This window comes from Pocillopora damicornis, chromosome 1 (genome assembly GCF_964200805.1).
Source record: "Pocillopora damicornis chromosome 1, jaPocDami1.2, whole genome shotgun sequence".
Lineage (NCBI taxonomy): Eukaryota > Metazoa > Cnidaria > Anthozoa > Scleractinia > Pocilloporidae > Pocillopora > Pocillopora damicornis.
Window position 1 is genome coordinate 12,516,171 of NC_142670.1, and position 16,947 is coordinate 12,533,117.

The 16,947-nt window shown below is 38.3% G+C and overlaps 1 protein-coding gene and 1 long non-coding RNA gene across 2 annotated transcripts; one reads left to right on the plus strand and one right to left on the minus strand.

The window, feature by feature from the left end:
- Nucleotides 1-1,450: 1,450 nt before the first annotated feature.
- LOC149052046 (uncharacterized) lies at nt 1,451-3,580 on the minus strand. The gene has a single exon (XM_089214535.1). The coding sequence runs from the start codon at nt 3,512-3,514 to the stop codon at nt 2,117-2,119; it is 1,398 nt and encodes a 465-aa protein (XP_089070661.1). The 5' UTR covers nt 3,515-3,580; the 3' UTR covers nt 1,451-2,116.
- A 4,907-nt stretch (nt 3,581-8,487) lies between these two features.
- LOC149052047 (uncharacterized) lies at nt 8,488-10,222 on the plus strand. Its single transcript, XR_016181499.1, has 2 exons — nt 8,488-8,825; nt 8,941-10,222. It is a non-coding gene; the product is annotated as an uncharacterized LOC149052047 (long non-coding RNA).
- Nucleotides 10,223-16,947: the final 6,725 nt, after the last annotated feature.

Here is a 16,947-nt window from a genome sequence, read left to right on the forward strand (position 1 = left end):
ATAATATAATGTTTCTCATACACGGTTAGTGGTGGTCATCCAAGCTTGCCCATTCCCTATGGAAATAATTGGCCCGACTTGTTATAATTAACTCATTTCCATATATGTTTTTTGACTATTTAGAACGGAAAGAAACGATTTACGGTGCGGGTTTCAATATTTTGGTGAGCATCGAATCTTGTCTCAAAGTATCAAAAACATACCAAATCAACAAAAAAAGTTAGAACTGCATGAATCAACGGAAAAAAAAAAGTAATTAGGAGAATATTACTTTATTGCATTTTCATCCTTAATGTTATTCAATATAGTTCACGTTAGATGTCTGTGACATTTCATGCTTTAAATACTAATTGAAAAGGATATTTTTATTTTCTTGATGGCGTCCGAAAAGCAACTAATTTCCTTTCCTTAAAGCTCAAAATATATTAAGTGTTGACGACTTGTTCGCTTTTTGTTTCGACAAAAAACTGCTAGCAGAATTCTTTAACAGGGGAAGGGAAGTGTCCTACTTCAGGGTGTCTGGAGTAGATTTTTTTCATTTCAAAAATTGTTACTTTAATCACTCTGGCAAAGAAAGGGGGTGATATTCTTTCTAGTGCTTCATCCCCGCCCCTCCCCTCCCCCCTGTTTTTTGATGCACTCACGCGCTATAGTTACGCATCTGGGTTGTTTTGCTAAGGGCAGTTGATTTCTCTCCCAGGCTCACCATAATGTAATGATCATATAATATTTCTGACATGTCTTCTTTTAATTTTTAAGTCAACCACTAATTAGCCAGCTAATGTTACTCAGTCCTTAAATGACGTCAAGAGACGATTGAGGTATGTCTGAGATTTATGCAAATGGCTTGAACATGGTCAGAGATATCAACACTTGGTTACGATACGAGATTAAAATGAAACTTTTAGGTACTGCTTTATAAACTCGGGTGCCACTTTACAATATACCATCACTTTCAAAGAGGATTGCTTAAACTAGAAGTCGGTAAAGTTTCGGAGAAAAAAGCAGTAATACCTTGGACCATTTATCCGTGGCTTCCATATTGTTCAGTGTCGTCGATAACACTCGTTGATTTTGAACTTCCAGCTGCTTGACAAGAAGAAATGTTCGCGGTAGAAACTGCATAAAGTTAGAAAGAACGGTCGATCAAGAAGCACGTATTGTCCTGAAAAGAGCTAATGTCCATGAAAGTGATTGGCACTAATTTCATGTCTCGCGGAGAGGAAGTCAGATGAAAAATTAGTGATCACTTAAATAGATCACTTATCCAAACAATCATACTTACTATCAGCATCAATACCTTTACCTCTCGACTAATTCATTGTTTGATTCTCTCTTTATAAAGGTGGTTTTAAAATATGGATTCCTCTGTGAGTAATGTTTAAAACCTTCTCAATATTATTTGATAGTTAACGCTTCTAAATTCATCGTGTTGACTAATTGTAGAGGGTCTGGATGGGGGTATCTCGAAAACACTAAACACTAAAATTTTACCTTCTATAACATCAAACATTAAAATTTTGGGCTGTTTAACATCTAACACTAAAAAATTCTCTGAAACACTAAAATTGATACAAATGTAACGAGAAACGGCTAAAAAATGCGCCAGATACTGATAACGATAAACGCGGGCATCCAATATGGAATCAGCTACAATTGATTTACATACTGTGTCATTTTGATTGCAATTTTGTGTTGTTCATTGTTTATGTCTCTATCATGGAAAATCATTGGAGACTATTTCTCTGCAGAAGGGTACATTATGCTTAACAATTAAAATTTTCCTCTGTCGTTATCACACTTTCGCAAACTTTCATTTGAACAATTTGTTTATTTAATCATCATCATGCTCCTTTTACCTACCGGGAAAAGGCTGTTGCATCCTCACTAGCCATCCTCTTGTTTCTTAGCACATGTATTAGCAGCAAGCAAGCCTTGAATCTAAACTCCCCCTTTCCTTCTTTACGGTTTGTTTCCAAGTCTCTTTAGGTCTACCTCTTCATCGTTTGCTTTCCAGGGTCCAAGGTGGCGCTATTTACGGGTTGTTATGCAATTAACTCTTGATCACAGATTCATCACAAGGTAATGTATATGCGCAGACCCGATAGTGCAAACTCTACAAGTCAAGGCGAAAATGAGCGCGAATGGCGCGCCCGGACCTGGTGAGTGTTGTTGTGTGGGGGTAGGAGTCGTGATCGTCATCATCCACATCGGTGCCTGAGTCGGTGTCGTATTCATCCTCTTGATCTGGCACTTCAACAACAGCAACTATTTCAATAGTGCTATCGTCCACAAACGTGATACTGGGTGCGTGCGAGTCCCCATCGTCATCTATGATATGCGGAGTAATTTGTTCCATTACTTCTCCTTCAACAGTTGGGTCGTTGTGGAACATTACTTTGGTATGAGGAGGTTGAGTGTAATACACTGCTGGTGGGAGAGCTCCGGCTTTGTCTTTTGTGGTTTCACTGCGCACTGTTCTCTGCCTCACGGGACGAAATTTATCCACCAACTCCTTCATCGCTACTTCAATTAGAGGATCTATCCTTGCAGCTGTTGGAGACTTCATCACTTCAACATCTGCAAACTCCATACTAGATGTTGGAACTGGATAAAACGATTTGTCATGTGTAAAGTATTTGGCACTCCATTTTGTTGTTCTTTTTAATGATTCTTTTGCAATTGTTCCAAAGTCTCGAGCATACTGTAAAGCTGTAAAAGTCTCGTTTTTGAAGTGGGAGACTGCATGAAGGTTTTCAACTATAGTGGTCAGTAATGTACGGAGGTCAACGTCACCAACATAATCCTCATTTATGTTCTTCAAGTTATTTTGCAGTCGTGCCATACCTTGTTCAAGGAGTTCTAACGAGACTTGAGTTTTCTTTGACATAGTTCCTTGGGGACCATTTGTTGCTGCTGCTTCTTTCATGTTGTAGTGCTGTTTAACTGTAGCAACTGTGCTTTTAATATATTCGTTCACTGATGAAACATTGTTCACAGCATCTTGAAGGGATAGTGATACTGCGTCTACGGTATGAGCACCAATTCCAAAACTGTCGTACAGCTTCCCAAGGGCTTGAAGAAAGGACACTGTCCCAGTAAGCGGTGAAACTATTTTTACCGTTCCAGCAGCTACGTCCGACACCAATATAGTATTCTGGAAACTGCATATTCCGTGGACTTGCGCAAAGGTACGGGTTTCACCAGTTCCATCATTAGTTCCTTCTTTTCCAGTGCCCATCAATGTTTTAACAGTTGAGGTTTTCGGATCGAAGGTCTTAACTTTCCTATCTACGATGTCAGTGAACACAATTACGTCGCCATAATGACACAGCCTCTTGATTTCACTGCATGAATCGGACGAATTCTGCAGGAGCTGTTTGACGTTTGAATTTGCCAGGTCACAATCGTATAACCCACCTGCATTACCAGATGCAGCCAAGTATGCGGACCCTCTCCACACACAAAGAGATTCAATACTGGAAACGCCATCGGGATAATGTATTTCTCGCATGCTAGTACCAACGACAGCAACTCCATTGCAGCTTACTTCCAACTGAATAATCCTTTGGTGCTCGTCATCCGCACACAAAAGGATGTCTGTACTCGCCACACAAATTGACGTTGGTTTTACTAAAGGCGTGTTAAGCTGGATGATTTCTGGGTTCTTAACTTGTGCAGCTAAAGCTTTTAAATGTGTCGCGAGTCGCTTCCGAAGAATTGGCACTGTGCCATCCTGTGATAAACTAAAACGACTCAGCTGTGAAAGTAGTTCTGCTCGCGATTTCAGGCCCTCCGGCTTTAAACGTACTTTGCCTTCCAAGTCAATAACACGGATTGCCCCAGATCCTCTTTCAGAAACGAAAACTATACCACTGGTAAAACAAAGGTCCCTTGCATCCTTGAATGTCTCTTTCCGAACGTGAACATCAACTGGTTGATGCAAACGTAATTCCACGAGACGAGCCTCTTGAGATTCGAAGTCATAGTCTAACACAAGCACTTTTCCTTGAGCCCCACTTTCAATCGCAATGGGTCTTTTGCATATCCCACTCTGATTGGATTTCCAAAAGCGATACTTTTCTGGAACTATTGTGTGGACGACCAAACTTATTCCTCTCAGTACCTCTAGTACCGAGGTTCTAGTAAGGCGCACGATAGGTTCTACAGCCATCCGATCTTTATTCCTTACGCAGTCCAGGGTCAGCATTTTTCGTAACTTCTTACGTACATCAGGGCCAGCAGAATCGCGGAGTGTTCGAATTAGAACTAGACTACTCTTCGCGCCCTCAAGATCAATGAACCAGTTGGCCCAGCTGCATTTCATACTCTTGCCAAGATGAACCACATCTGGCAGGGCGACAAGAAGCGAAAGTTCAATAGGTAATGTACCATCTTCGGCCATAGAGTGTAGATTTGACAACGCCTTCTTGTTACACTCTTCACAATCGGTAATTACCGTTGCAGCAAGAAACCTGTTACACTTTAGTCCTTTTTCTAAACACCGGTTACAAGCCCTTAAGGAAGGAATGTGTGAGACCTGGCCATTTTATTTACAGGCTGAGCAAACAGATTTGAGCTTAAGACACTCATCACAGCTGCTAAAGCAAGAGGGCATGTCATTTGATACAATTTGACTTACAGACGCCTGGAGCTTCAAACACATTTGGCAAGTTTGCAAGGTCTTAGCTGTGTCTTGTATAGATTTTGAGGATTTCTTTGGTCTATACCGATTGGAATTCTACTGCGATGTCTCTCAAAAGCATCTTCCTCGCCACATCTATAAAAGCTGATCAATACTTCCGCAATTCCCGCCGATGCGGACGAGGCGGCCATTTTGCATGCAGAAGTCTGCTGAAAAACCGCTGACCACAGAATGTCTACAGAACTTATGCGCATGAGTACAAAGTATGCATGCTGACCAGTTCGGTTAGTTCTGCGCAGACTCTTCTCCTTTTGTTTCTAGTTTGCACGCCTTTATCATAAGAGCTAAGTTTGAACAAATCTTAGTCCTTTTTTCTAATATTATTGCTTTCTCTGTAAAACTTTTATTGACCTTTATTGAGTGAAATAGCTGTTCTAATACCTTTTAACACTTAACACTAAACTTTTTTTAAACGCTTAACATTAAAATTTTACCCATTTTAACACTAAACATTAAAAAAAACGGCCAAATAACACTTGACACTAAACCCCATCCAGACCCTCATTGTACATTCAAAATACAATCCTATGGCAAATATATTCTATTGTGTCAGGTGTGTAATCTGTTATGGTCCATTGGCAAAGAAAACGCGGTGTAATTTCAGCAAATATTACCTATAATATCTTCTCGTTGATTATAAATAAAAAGGTTTTTGAAAACTGGAACGCGAGTCAGTTTGTTTATTTCCCAAAGCTGGATGTTTTGTCTTTTGTTGACACGTTGTCGGGTAACCAATTCGGCAGTCATCGCACACGACCAGAGGTTAACGTAATCACCTACGCAAATACGAAGCTACAACATTGACACTCAAAAGCTGCAAACTGTTTACAAAGTGAAAACAATCGAGGGCACTCCTGATCAGTTGGCTGACGGTTGTTAAGATGCTCTCGGTTACAACACTTTCATTATTAGCTGAATGAGGTAAGTTTCATTTCGAAAAATCGTCTTTTCGCTAGAAAGAAATTTGAGATTCTCGGCTTCAGCGCAGCACAATTCAAAATTGTGTTTAAGATTATAACAATCTAATCCCTTGCCGTAGAAAGGTCTCACGCAGTCTCTAAATATAAAAAAAGTCAAACACAAAACTATCCGTCCTAATTTATTTTGCTAGACATCTTAGATACTTCTGACATGCCTGGGATAGTTTAATAATTTCTCTCAGAGGTGGAAATCACAGCTACATTTCTTTCCAAATAAATCTCTCCTGACTGATTTAAAATATGATCATTTCAGCAGGTATTTCGACTTATGCGGTCACAGCGACTGAGATTGTTTATTAAATATGAGGCTATTTCTCGTAGTTTTTCGACTGCTAGGGAATTCGGTAGTCACGAGAAACTTCTGATGTTTTGAATGAAGACAATTAAGTCTTAAAATTCCCGATCGCAGCATAATGAAATCTTTAAGCGATGTGGTTCTTGATGTTGTCCTTTCTTTCAAAATCACGTCCAAATGTTATGGTAGCATGATCTAGCCGTGTAGCTCAAGGGAAACCATTGTAACAATGAACTACGGCAAAATTATAAAAAAAAGAAACTAGTTGAAAATGTGCTTGCAGTGTAAGCTAGCCTAATAGCTCAAGTTGAACTTTTCCAAGAGACTGTTTTTTTTTAAATTTCGGCAATGAATACGCAGCTGATTTATTTGAAAACGATGAATGAGGGTAATTGACTACTTGCTCTATTTTTTCCCTCAAAAGAAAAACAAACCTCCGTTAACACGAGAAGAGGAGGCAGACCCTTGCGATTTCTTTATTCGAGCGACGCCGTTTTGTTTTCCGCTGACTGAACGAAAAAACAACTGCAAAAGGAAGAGTTAGCTTGAAGGTTACATCTCGTCTGACATTTAATTCGAGCTTACTGCGTGGTTCACGGCTACGCTCATGATTCTCTCTCCTCCATAAGCCTCAGTTTCCCTAACTCTGCATTCCATCGCTATTGTTCTGCTCATTATATTTTTTGTTTTGCTACGTCCCCGTTTCCGCCGTCGTCGTGGTTTGCTTAAGGTCTCTAATCCACTGCGGCGACGACTTGGTAAAACAAGAGATTTAATGGCCTAGGAGCTCAGCACGTGCGTTTTAAAGCTTTGTATATTTTTTAGCCGTCTTCTGTGAAAAAAAAAATATTTAAAAAATATGAAATCGCCAAAATTCGCCTTATTATGAGAACGGAATCCAGAAAGAAATTTATATAAGTTCCCATTTGGAGCTCCATCCAGCTGCACAATCGGAATGAAACTGATTCAGCTACCAGTTGATCCTCTTTTGTGTGAGACAAATGGGACCTTCTCGATCCAACCATCCAAAAAATTATATTGAGACAGAGACGAGGCATCCATTTACCACTGCAGAGTTCGCACTAAAATTTCTCACGTATTGCGTTCTGTTCTTGTGCAAGACTCTTTATCCTCACGGTGCCTCGCTTCATCTTGGAGTTTAATGGGTACCGGCGAACTGACAGAACAACCTGACGAAATGCTGAGCAAGGGGTTGGGTGGGGGGAGGAGGGGAGGAACATGTCACGGACGAGCATTCCGGCCAAGGGGAGAATTGCAATACTTCTCGTCACTTCACGCTACAGAAACAAGAATACGCTGTTGCTGGATAGGCATCGTGGCTCGAGTACAGATTTATCTCTCTATGCACTAAATAAGAAATAAATAGCGCGCAGAAGGCTTGAATCGAGGCAACGAAGTTTTTTTTTTTATCTTCGCTTCAGACCGAAAAATTCCAACATCGCTTTGTCAATGTTCCCAGTTTTTACTTGGTCTTTCATAACTGCTTTAATCCAATGGATTTGTTCACTGAGGAAGCTTTCCGTCAATAATTTTAAAATGTCCTGCTTTTAATCCTTTACTTGCTATTTACGTAAATTATCTAGCCAGTCATTATCATTCACTCTCATTATCCACGGAACTTGCATAAGAAGATGACCGTCTCATTTCTTATATGAATAAAGGAAAGCTGCCCTCCAACCTCTGAAAAGCCCTTGACTGCATGTCCCCCTCTACATGATTAATGCTCCTTCCTAGTTTTCCATGAATAAATTATTTGACAGCCAGTGATTGGTTTTAATGAGGTAAAGGGCTGTACAGTAATAAACCCCCTGCAGCTCTGCTTTTATACTTGGTTACATCTAAATATTATCAATTGTTCTTTTTGATTCATAAAAGTTGTTCGTTATTCACTTTTTTACTTTTTCTATTTTCTAGTAGTCCATTATCTCATTATGGGAAACTCGATTGATTGCTGTTACGCCACTCGTCAATACAATCAGTGTTTCTTCCCCTGCATTCGGTCGTGTTCGTACACCGCTCGGCGAGTCTGATTGACATCTTAAAGCCTGAAAAGAGTGTGATATTAAAGTTTCCGAAGTCTCTAGTGGACATCAATACAGACAAAGAAATAGCGAGTGCACTTGCATTAGGTAAAGTATCATTACACATTAATTTAAAATGATATGATAATATCACAATACTAATGTTGAGGATTGCTTTTCATAAACCTGTAGGGAGTAGCTAAGAAACTAAACAAATTTATTTCCTCGGCAAAATTGTGCCCAGAAATTTTAATACTTAAAACTTGTTGCTCGAAATTGGAAAAGCCAAGGAGACCGTGGTGCCCAAATACATGGGCCACTGTATCCAGGCCTGGTATTTAAGAAAAAAATGATATGCAGTTTGGACTGAGAAGTAGTCGTACGGCTTCACCGTTGGAAGTCTGGACAAAAGGCTAACAGAGAAGACATTTAAAAATGCCCTGCAGTGGGGCCGAAGTTAAAATTCGCGTTCATTGACGGATCAGCGTTGAAGCTCCAGAGAGCATGCAAGAGTCCAAACTTTTCGCCCGTAGGCTTCAAGAACTAGATGAAAGGTTTGTAAACACATTCATTAGAAAGAATGAAATTTTTTACATGCCTTTCACATGCTCACCCATATGAAGAATTATACGAAAACTCTTTCTTTCCACAGGCTGCCTGTGTTACAATAGCAGCTCTGATACAATATTTCTTGATGGCCGCTTTCCATTGGATGCTGATTGAGGGAATTGATCTCTACTTCTTCGTTGTGAAAGTTTACAACATCAACACCAAAATGTACATGTATCACGTCATCTCATGGGGTAAGTTCATTATTTTACGACATGCACTGGAAACTGTAATCATGCTTTCGGATCGCCAAATATGGTGTTGTCATGCAGTTAAGTGTTTCGATTTCTCTCCTTTCTTTGTGGGTAGGTCCTCCAGTGATGTTGGTGGCCATTTTACTTGGCATCGCTACTGGAAAAAAAGGAAGGGTTACAAAGCTATACGAGTGATAAGTAGTGGGGAAAAAAAAACTCAAGGGTTTGTTCTTGCTCTTCTCCTTTTAATTTGTTGCATTTAATTCTTTGCTTTGTTTTTGTATATATTTTTAAATCGGTATCATTTCATTTGCTGAAAATTTGTCTTTCTTTTCCTTCACTTCTTCGAGTTTAGCTGCTGACTTTCCTCGATTAACAACCTCATCTGGATATTCGTCGCCTATGTAGCTTTCATTGAGTTTATGATTAGTGTTGGTGATTGTGATTGGTATACCTGTACTAATTGCTGCCAAATATTTTGTCTCTGCTCTTTAAAAGCGAGTTAAGTATTTATGAAATGACCCCGCACAACATTTTTCTTTTCCTATTTACTCACAAAAAACTTTGGACGTAGCCGCTGTTTGCGGGGATGCTGGTCAATTTTTACCTATTGATATCTTAACAGGCATAGGATAGCTTTATAAATTCTCCAACTTTTGCTACATAGTATAAAAAAATATTCTCCTTCTTTGTTGATGTTTTCTCACTGTTTCACATTGATATTTTGTCGCGCAAAAATGGTTAAAAAAAACATTGAGCAAGATGAAAGGAGCAGGTTTATTATGTTTATATAATTTAACATAAGGATTCACTTTGCATAGTTCACTCGGTTTAGACACTTAAGTTCGAGATTCTTTGGCTCATCGTCAGAGAATCGAAGCTCATAATCTAGGTCCCCCAGTTTGGGGTTCTATTCCCTGCAAATGACTCTTCATCCAACACTTGTTACCAAACTAGTAACGTCTTTGGCAAGGATCCTCTCCTGTTTTGGCCATTCGATAACCAAATCTAAATAATCAATTTATTTCTATTACATTCTTCAGCTCAACATCTTGATACTCGTTCGAGTCATAAAGAAGATGACCAATTTGTCGCAGCCAACAGGGGAAGACGACTACTCTCAAAAAATAAAAAACTAAAACAAAAAAGTGGAAGAGGTTGCCATATTCTCCTGTGAGGCTTTTCAAAAAAGTATACCGAGGGAGAGCTACTATGGAAGATTGTTAATCTCGAGTTAGATTAGAGACAACTGTGATATTGTGTCAGTGGTGAGCTAAGAAGTATTTTGTGGTGGGCTCAATCAGTTTATATAAGGATAATTATTCTACTTCCTTTAAGAGTCTCTCCTTGGTAAGGATATGACAAGTTGTTTAATAAATTAGTTGGGTTTGTTTGTAGATATTGCTCTTTCTGTCGTTGAAATCGTATTTTATAAAATAATTCAAATAGTAATCTGATATGTAAACTTGATAAGCTGGAAACCACTCCGCTTTGCGTCGTGGTTTCCCACGCTTATCGAGCGTTCTCCCAACCTCCCGCGTGTTTACATCAGGCTATGTAAAGACGGAAACCATTTTACATTTCTTCAATAACAAGTAATACTAATAGTCTTAGCAGGTAGCGCTGACATTCAAAGTTGTTGTTTAATGAACAAATAGATGAATACGTAAATGTTTGAATAGATAAACAGCTCATTTAAAAAGAACAAAAAAAAACCCTTATAACTGGATCTTTTGTGGATCAGTTGCATTTACCCATTTATTTTTTGCATTTCTAAGACAGGAGTAACGTTTTGAATTGAAAACACATCGACTAACTTGGAATTAAATTGGGACAATGTTGGGCGGAAATGACGTAAACTAAGAGATTATAAACTACTCGGCACACATAATTAAACAAGAACTTTTACACAGAGTATACAATTTAAAGGAAAAAGCTTAGCGACAGAAATGCGGAATATTTCAATAGGCCCAGTTTTCAATTATAGCTATTGCGGAGACGTAGCATCGCAAAGGAATTCCAACAAGTAAGAGAAGGAGTCGATTCCGTAGATGTGCCTCACAGTTTACAACAGTCTAGGTTACGTCATACTCGTTTATAAATAAACATGGATGAAGAAACGTCCGATTAAGACAAAAGAGGTAAAAAAATAAATTTAATCTAAATGTATAAGTACATTTCTCTCTACACCACTCAAATGTGATAGGTCAAAACGCTCCAAGCTTCGAATAACTAAATACATCGCAGCTAGGGCTGGGGAATATTCTGGACTAAATAATAAATTATTCCATGAGCGTGGAGATACTAAGAATAATAAATAATAATGTACGTTAATTGACACACGAGCGAGTTACTCCATCAAAGTTAAAGGCATACGAAGTAATTAGACCCACCAACTGAAAAGTATGTCATAAGGAAGATGAATAAATGGCAATCATTTCAATTTTTGCTTACGGACAGATGGCGTACTAGCTTTAGCTGCCGGTTGATAAAACAGAAGTTGTTTAAGACAACTTTCATATAGCAGAGCTCATAAAGAAACTACCATTCTTAACATCGATTACTTTTGAGCTGCTTCTTTACAAAACTTCAACTACAAAAAGTGTTTTATAATGTGGTGGTTTTTTTCGATTGTATTAATAGAAACAATGCTCTACATCAGGTGGAAGCTGCTTTTTGCCCATTGGTCCGTCTATGACAGAAAGAATAAAAATAGAGGCAAACGCCATGACCATGTGATCAGAGATCATGATTTGCATTAAACTCTAAATCGTACGAAGGGGTTTTACGAGGATGCCTCAAATCCGCAACTCTAAAGCGAGGTGAATCAACTTTACGCGTAACGATAACTCTCGACGGCAACCTTTGATTATCTTGGTTACGATGAAGTGGATGATAAATGGCAATGAATCCGTCAAAATTTCCAAAACCTTTTTAACATTCTTTATGCTGGGTAAGTACGACACTAGTTATTCCTGTTTTTTCTTAGGTAGCTATGACACCGTCGAAATTAACGTTCCATTTTTAAAATAGTTATTTAGATTTTTACTCCTACTGAGCTCTAATTACGAAAAAAACCGAACTCTACACATGTCCTTTCTAACCTATCGGTCCATCATTAAAGCAAAACTTGGGGATCTTTGTATCATCGACATTATCATTATTATAGGTTTCTCAATATTTTTCACTTTCCATACAATTCCAAATAATTTAAAAAAAATTAATAACCCGGAATGACACATTCGTATAAGTGCAAAGACAGCTATTGACAGCAACCTTTATTAGTATCGTGCGCTTGATGAATTGTGAGATGAGTACAACTGAGTCCAACAAAGTGTGCAGTTTTTTTTAAAAGTTGTGCGCTATGTTAGAACTACCTCAGTAATATCTTGACTTTCCATTTGCGAAACATTTATATCGATTACGGGACGTCCTGTGAAAGTCAGCCAAACTAATCCGTGAAAAAAATTGTCAGGTGGTGGTTATTTGGCACTCTTAATTAAAACAAAACATACCAGACTCTAAAGATGTCCGCCTTAAACTCTCAGTTTATAACTGAAGAAGGATCTCTTATAAATTGGATTCCTGAAGCAATTTATACAGAGCAAAGTAACCATAAAGCAAATAGCACAAGCGAGACATTCACGCGGTGGTCATGTTTTTTGCGTCATGGTGGTCCACAAAACAGCTTTGGCAGCCATATTAAGGATGCAGGAACACAATAGCTTAATTGCTGTCGTCTTAGGTCACTATGACAAGATGTCAAAAGGGAAAGACGTCTCCTCTTTTTATGCTTCAGATGGTTGTTGTACATTCGACGTGCTTAGACAAACGATCGAACTTAATCAACAGGGTCCACTTAAATTGGAACTAGATAAGACTGATTTCAAGTTTGATATTCGACCGGGGGATTGGAAAAAATGGTTGAATTGGTGTACTTTTTCCTTAATCATCGTACGTTAAAACACCATACCTCTTCTTGAATTTTGATGATTGATTTTCAGAATAAGCTGAGGGGTTAATATGAAGTGCACTCACTGAAACATAATTGAAATAACCCTTAAAAATATAATATTTTTTATGTATTAAAATTCAGCAATGAACTCCTTTTTTTTCTTTTTTGATTTATGCTCAAGTAAAAAAATTGGGCTTTTAATAAAGTCCTCTATCCAGTCGTGTTTAATGGATTACCCTGAAATTCTACGAGCATTACGGGTGATGATGTTACTTTACGCTTCGTGTTCCTCGTTCCAGGGTCATATACGATAAATTCCAGCCTAAAGGTTGGCTGAGAGCCTTCGGATGAGGCGTTATTCATATATTGCGGAACCCAAACGGTTTAAGCTTTCAAATTATTTTTTAATTTTTAACACTCGGGGTAAATGACTGCTGACTGCTCGCCAAGTTGGACGTCATGGAAAATTTAAACATATTTCTCTTCTTTGTACCCGAGAGCAAACTTTATACTTATCTCATTGCTCTTCATATATAAATATATATATATATATATATATATATATATATATATATATATATAATTTGCACAATGGAGAATGTGCTTCCGTTTTCAACGCTTTATTAAAGACCCTATATATATCCTATCCAATTTAAGTGGACCCTGTTGATTAAGTTCGATCGTTTGTCTAAGCACGTCGAATGTACCCTATATATATATATATATATATATATATATATGGGTTCCGGAGGTTCCACGGTCTGCTGATCCATAGTTTAGTAACACCCAAGAATATGGAAATTTCCTCACAAAATTAGGGAGACCAACCACTCAAGATTCAAATTGTGCAGAAGTGTTATTTCAGCAGGTAGATTTGAAACCCGATTCCTTCGCTTAAAGAAACAGCCGTCTTCCGTTTTGAATTGCTGCAAATTAAAACGAAACACTATTTTTATTCTGGATTGCGCATTTTACATCCTTTTCATTGTTTTATAATTTGGTTGTACTTCGAATAACCCGTTTAAAGAATTTTTCGAAATACATTCGCGAAGGTCTACCGTATCCTTAAAAATATTTTCCACATTTAACAAGTTTTGCTCAGCTGGTTGGTAAGTTGCGGAGATGCGGCATTTATTAAAATTTCTCTGTCTGCTCCCTACTAAGATAATGAAATTCTGAGGTAGATATCAAAGGGCATGTAGCAAATAAAATGCCTTAGCACCGTCTAACTCGAAATCTAATAAACTTTTTTATTGTTTCAAATGTTATTCTTGAGATAACAATCAATTTATTTGCTTATGCTCTTCCACAGTCATCCTTCATTTGTTGATGGATTTGCCAGGAACAGGTTAGGCAGTGTAATTTAAATTTTAACATTTATGCACCTTAGCATGAACGGTAAAAAAAGATAATATCTGACTGATTATGCCAATAATGAGCCATAGACTTCCTGTTAGAATTACATCGGATTGTGATTTAAAACGTAAGTTGGAGAGCAAAACAAAAATTCAATGAATAAGGGTGCTATTACCCTAATCTCCCCAATTTCCACTTTTAAAACGTTACGTAGCCTAATTGTAATTTTTGCTTCAGTGAGGTAGAGGATTTTGATGCCCATCGTTTGTTATTAAAATTAATTTATAAAAAACACTTTTTCGTGTCCATCATCAGCATTATTACATGACCGTAAATATGTGAAAATCATATATGTGCACTGCGGCTGATGAACAGTTATGAAAACTACTTAAATAGTAGTGAAAATGTGGCCTGAAAAAAAAATTCAGTTCCCAGTTGGCCTGTTAGCTCAGTTGGTAGAGCGCTGCACCGGTATCGCAGAGGTCATGCATTCAATTCCCGTATATAACCGTTCATAGAGGATTGAGGATCGCTTCTATATTCGTATCAGCATTATTGTTATCATCAGTATGCGTTTTTTTCGTTTATTTATTTATTCATTTATTTTTTCTCATAGAGTGCCAAGCAACCTGTTTCAAAAACTCCTCTTACTTTTTTTCGAAAAGCGGAAGAGATTGGGATAACAACAAGCGTGTTTGCTCCCACCAGAAAGGTTATTTAGTCTCCATAGAAACTGAAGAAGAATGGCAATTTATCAATCGTGAGATTCAAAAGCGTGGTACTTGGAATGCTAGAGCGTGGCACATTGGTTTAGAGAAGAAAGGCGGAGTTTGGACTTGGCTGAGTGGAGAACAACTGAATATCTCCAAATGGCGAGATTCTGAGCCAGGTGGTAACGACACAGGGGCGGAGATATCTAAGAGTGGAGGCTTCTTTAATAGTATCTCTACGCTTAGTAGAAATGCCTATATTTGCGAGACGCCCAGAGGTAAGATCACATTCCAACCATAAAGTTAAGAACTTGTTCATGCTTAGCGTGCGTATATCTAGTTGTGGATGCACGCGGGAAGTTTGGAGAGCACGAAAATGCGTAAGAGTAGCTCGAGGCGCAGCCGAGAGCAACTCTAGCTTTTTGAATGCTCTCCAAACTTCCCAAGTGCATCCATAGTTCGATATACGCACGGCTAAAAGCATGAGCAAATTCTTTTATAACAGAGAGACAACAAGGATCTCCGCGAAGAAGCCTTTTATTGTGATAGAGAGCAAAATTCTCACAACGCACAAAAAAGTAAACAAAGGTCCCTATTGGCTGGTCAAAAACACGACACATTTTATACGTTGGTTTGAGCCAGAACATTTGATCCAGTTAATCGATAGCCGTGAATGAAAAGCTCAGAGTTTACGGGGAAAATGGCGAAATCAAAGCCAAATGAACGCATGAATGAATTCCCAGTGGATCAGGACCTGAAAGGTCAATGCCGATTGAAAAATTGGGCAGTTCTTCGCTGGTTTCTTCCGTATTTCTAAGAGAAGGAAATTGCACTGTAGCTTAACAGGACAGAAATTCTGAAGCCAAGTAAAGAAAAAAAAGCTCACGTCATCTTATTTACGCACGGGCGTGCGTAAAAAAAAGATTTTGTTCATAGCGGCTCAATAGGACTTGTATAGGGCAGGCACGCGCGCTAAGTTATGATATATTATGTGCTGTTACAGTCTTGCTGTTACAGTCTTGCTGTTACAGTCTTGCAGTTGTGTCACGAAAATTGCTCTTGCTTCTTAAAAGTAAAAATATTGTTCACAGAAAATGCTCAGCTCACCTAACTTGTACGTGTGAGCGGTGAACGAATTTAAAAGCGCGTAATAGTAGTTGAACATACTAATTTCCGGGACACAAGTTTCAAAAGAAAAATTGAATTACCCTAGTATTGTCCTTTTTTTGCATCGACTACAGCTTGAAAACAGCGATCGAAATTGTACGTTTCACAACTTTTGTCCAGCGCGCTGCGGTTAGGATAATCTAGCTGACGGAATTTTCCCTTGCCACAAATCGAAGTATTTTACTTTTCTGTATGTGTGCGTGTGTATGTTTCTTGTAGTTAGTGATAAATGTTATTTACAGACCGGGAGGTCTGTATTGGGTAAAATTGTGCCCGAGGTCTTGACCACCAGTACTTTAGGCAAAGTGCACAGTTTTCCCAATATGGACCGACCTTGGCTGGTGAATAACAGTTTTTTCGTATACTTTACGAAATGTTTTCCAAAAGAACCCTAATGAGTCAGGGCTGTAATTACGGCAAGATCCTCCATGAACTGAAAAATTTTTGAGCGAGAAAGTGGAGGTAATGCAAATTAAAGAATGGCTTCACCGAAATATTTTTATTTGTGTAAAGAAAAAGGTGATTTAAAAGACTTCTAAACAGAATTTCATACATTTTTTGTACAAATATCTGTCACAATCTGACACTTGTGATTAGAAAGTGCGCAAGAAAAAAACACATGCACGCGTTAAAAAAATCAACAACAACAACAGCAACAACAACCACAACGGTGCTGGTTTGGTAAACAAACTTAAGTGAAAACTAATTTTAAGTAGATTCAAGTCTATGTTTTGAAGTTGTGGGAATTCGCTCGTTTGTTTGGTGCGATCACGTGTGTAACTCTTGTCTTTCATCGAAAGGGGGAGTTTTCATGCAGCTTTTCCTCGTTGAATTCCTTCTGTATCTGTTGTGACATTAACGTAGTAATGTCTAATTTGAAGGGAACTGCAAAGAGCTATCGAAAGCGTATTTGAAGTATAAAAGACTTCGCTCA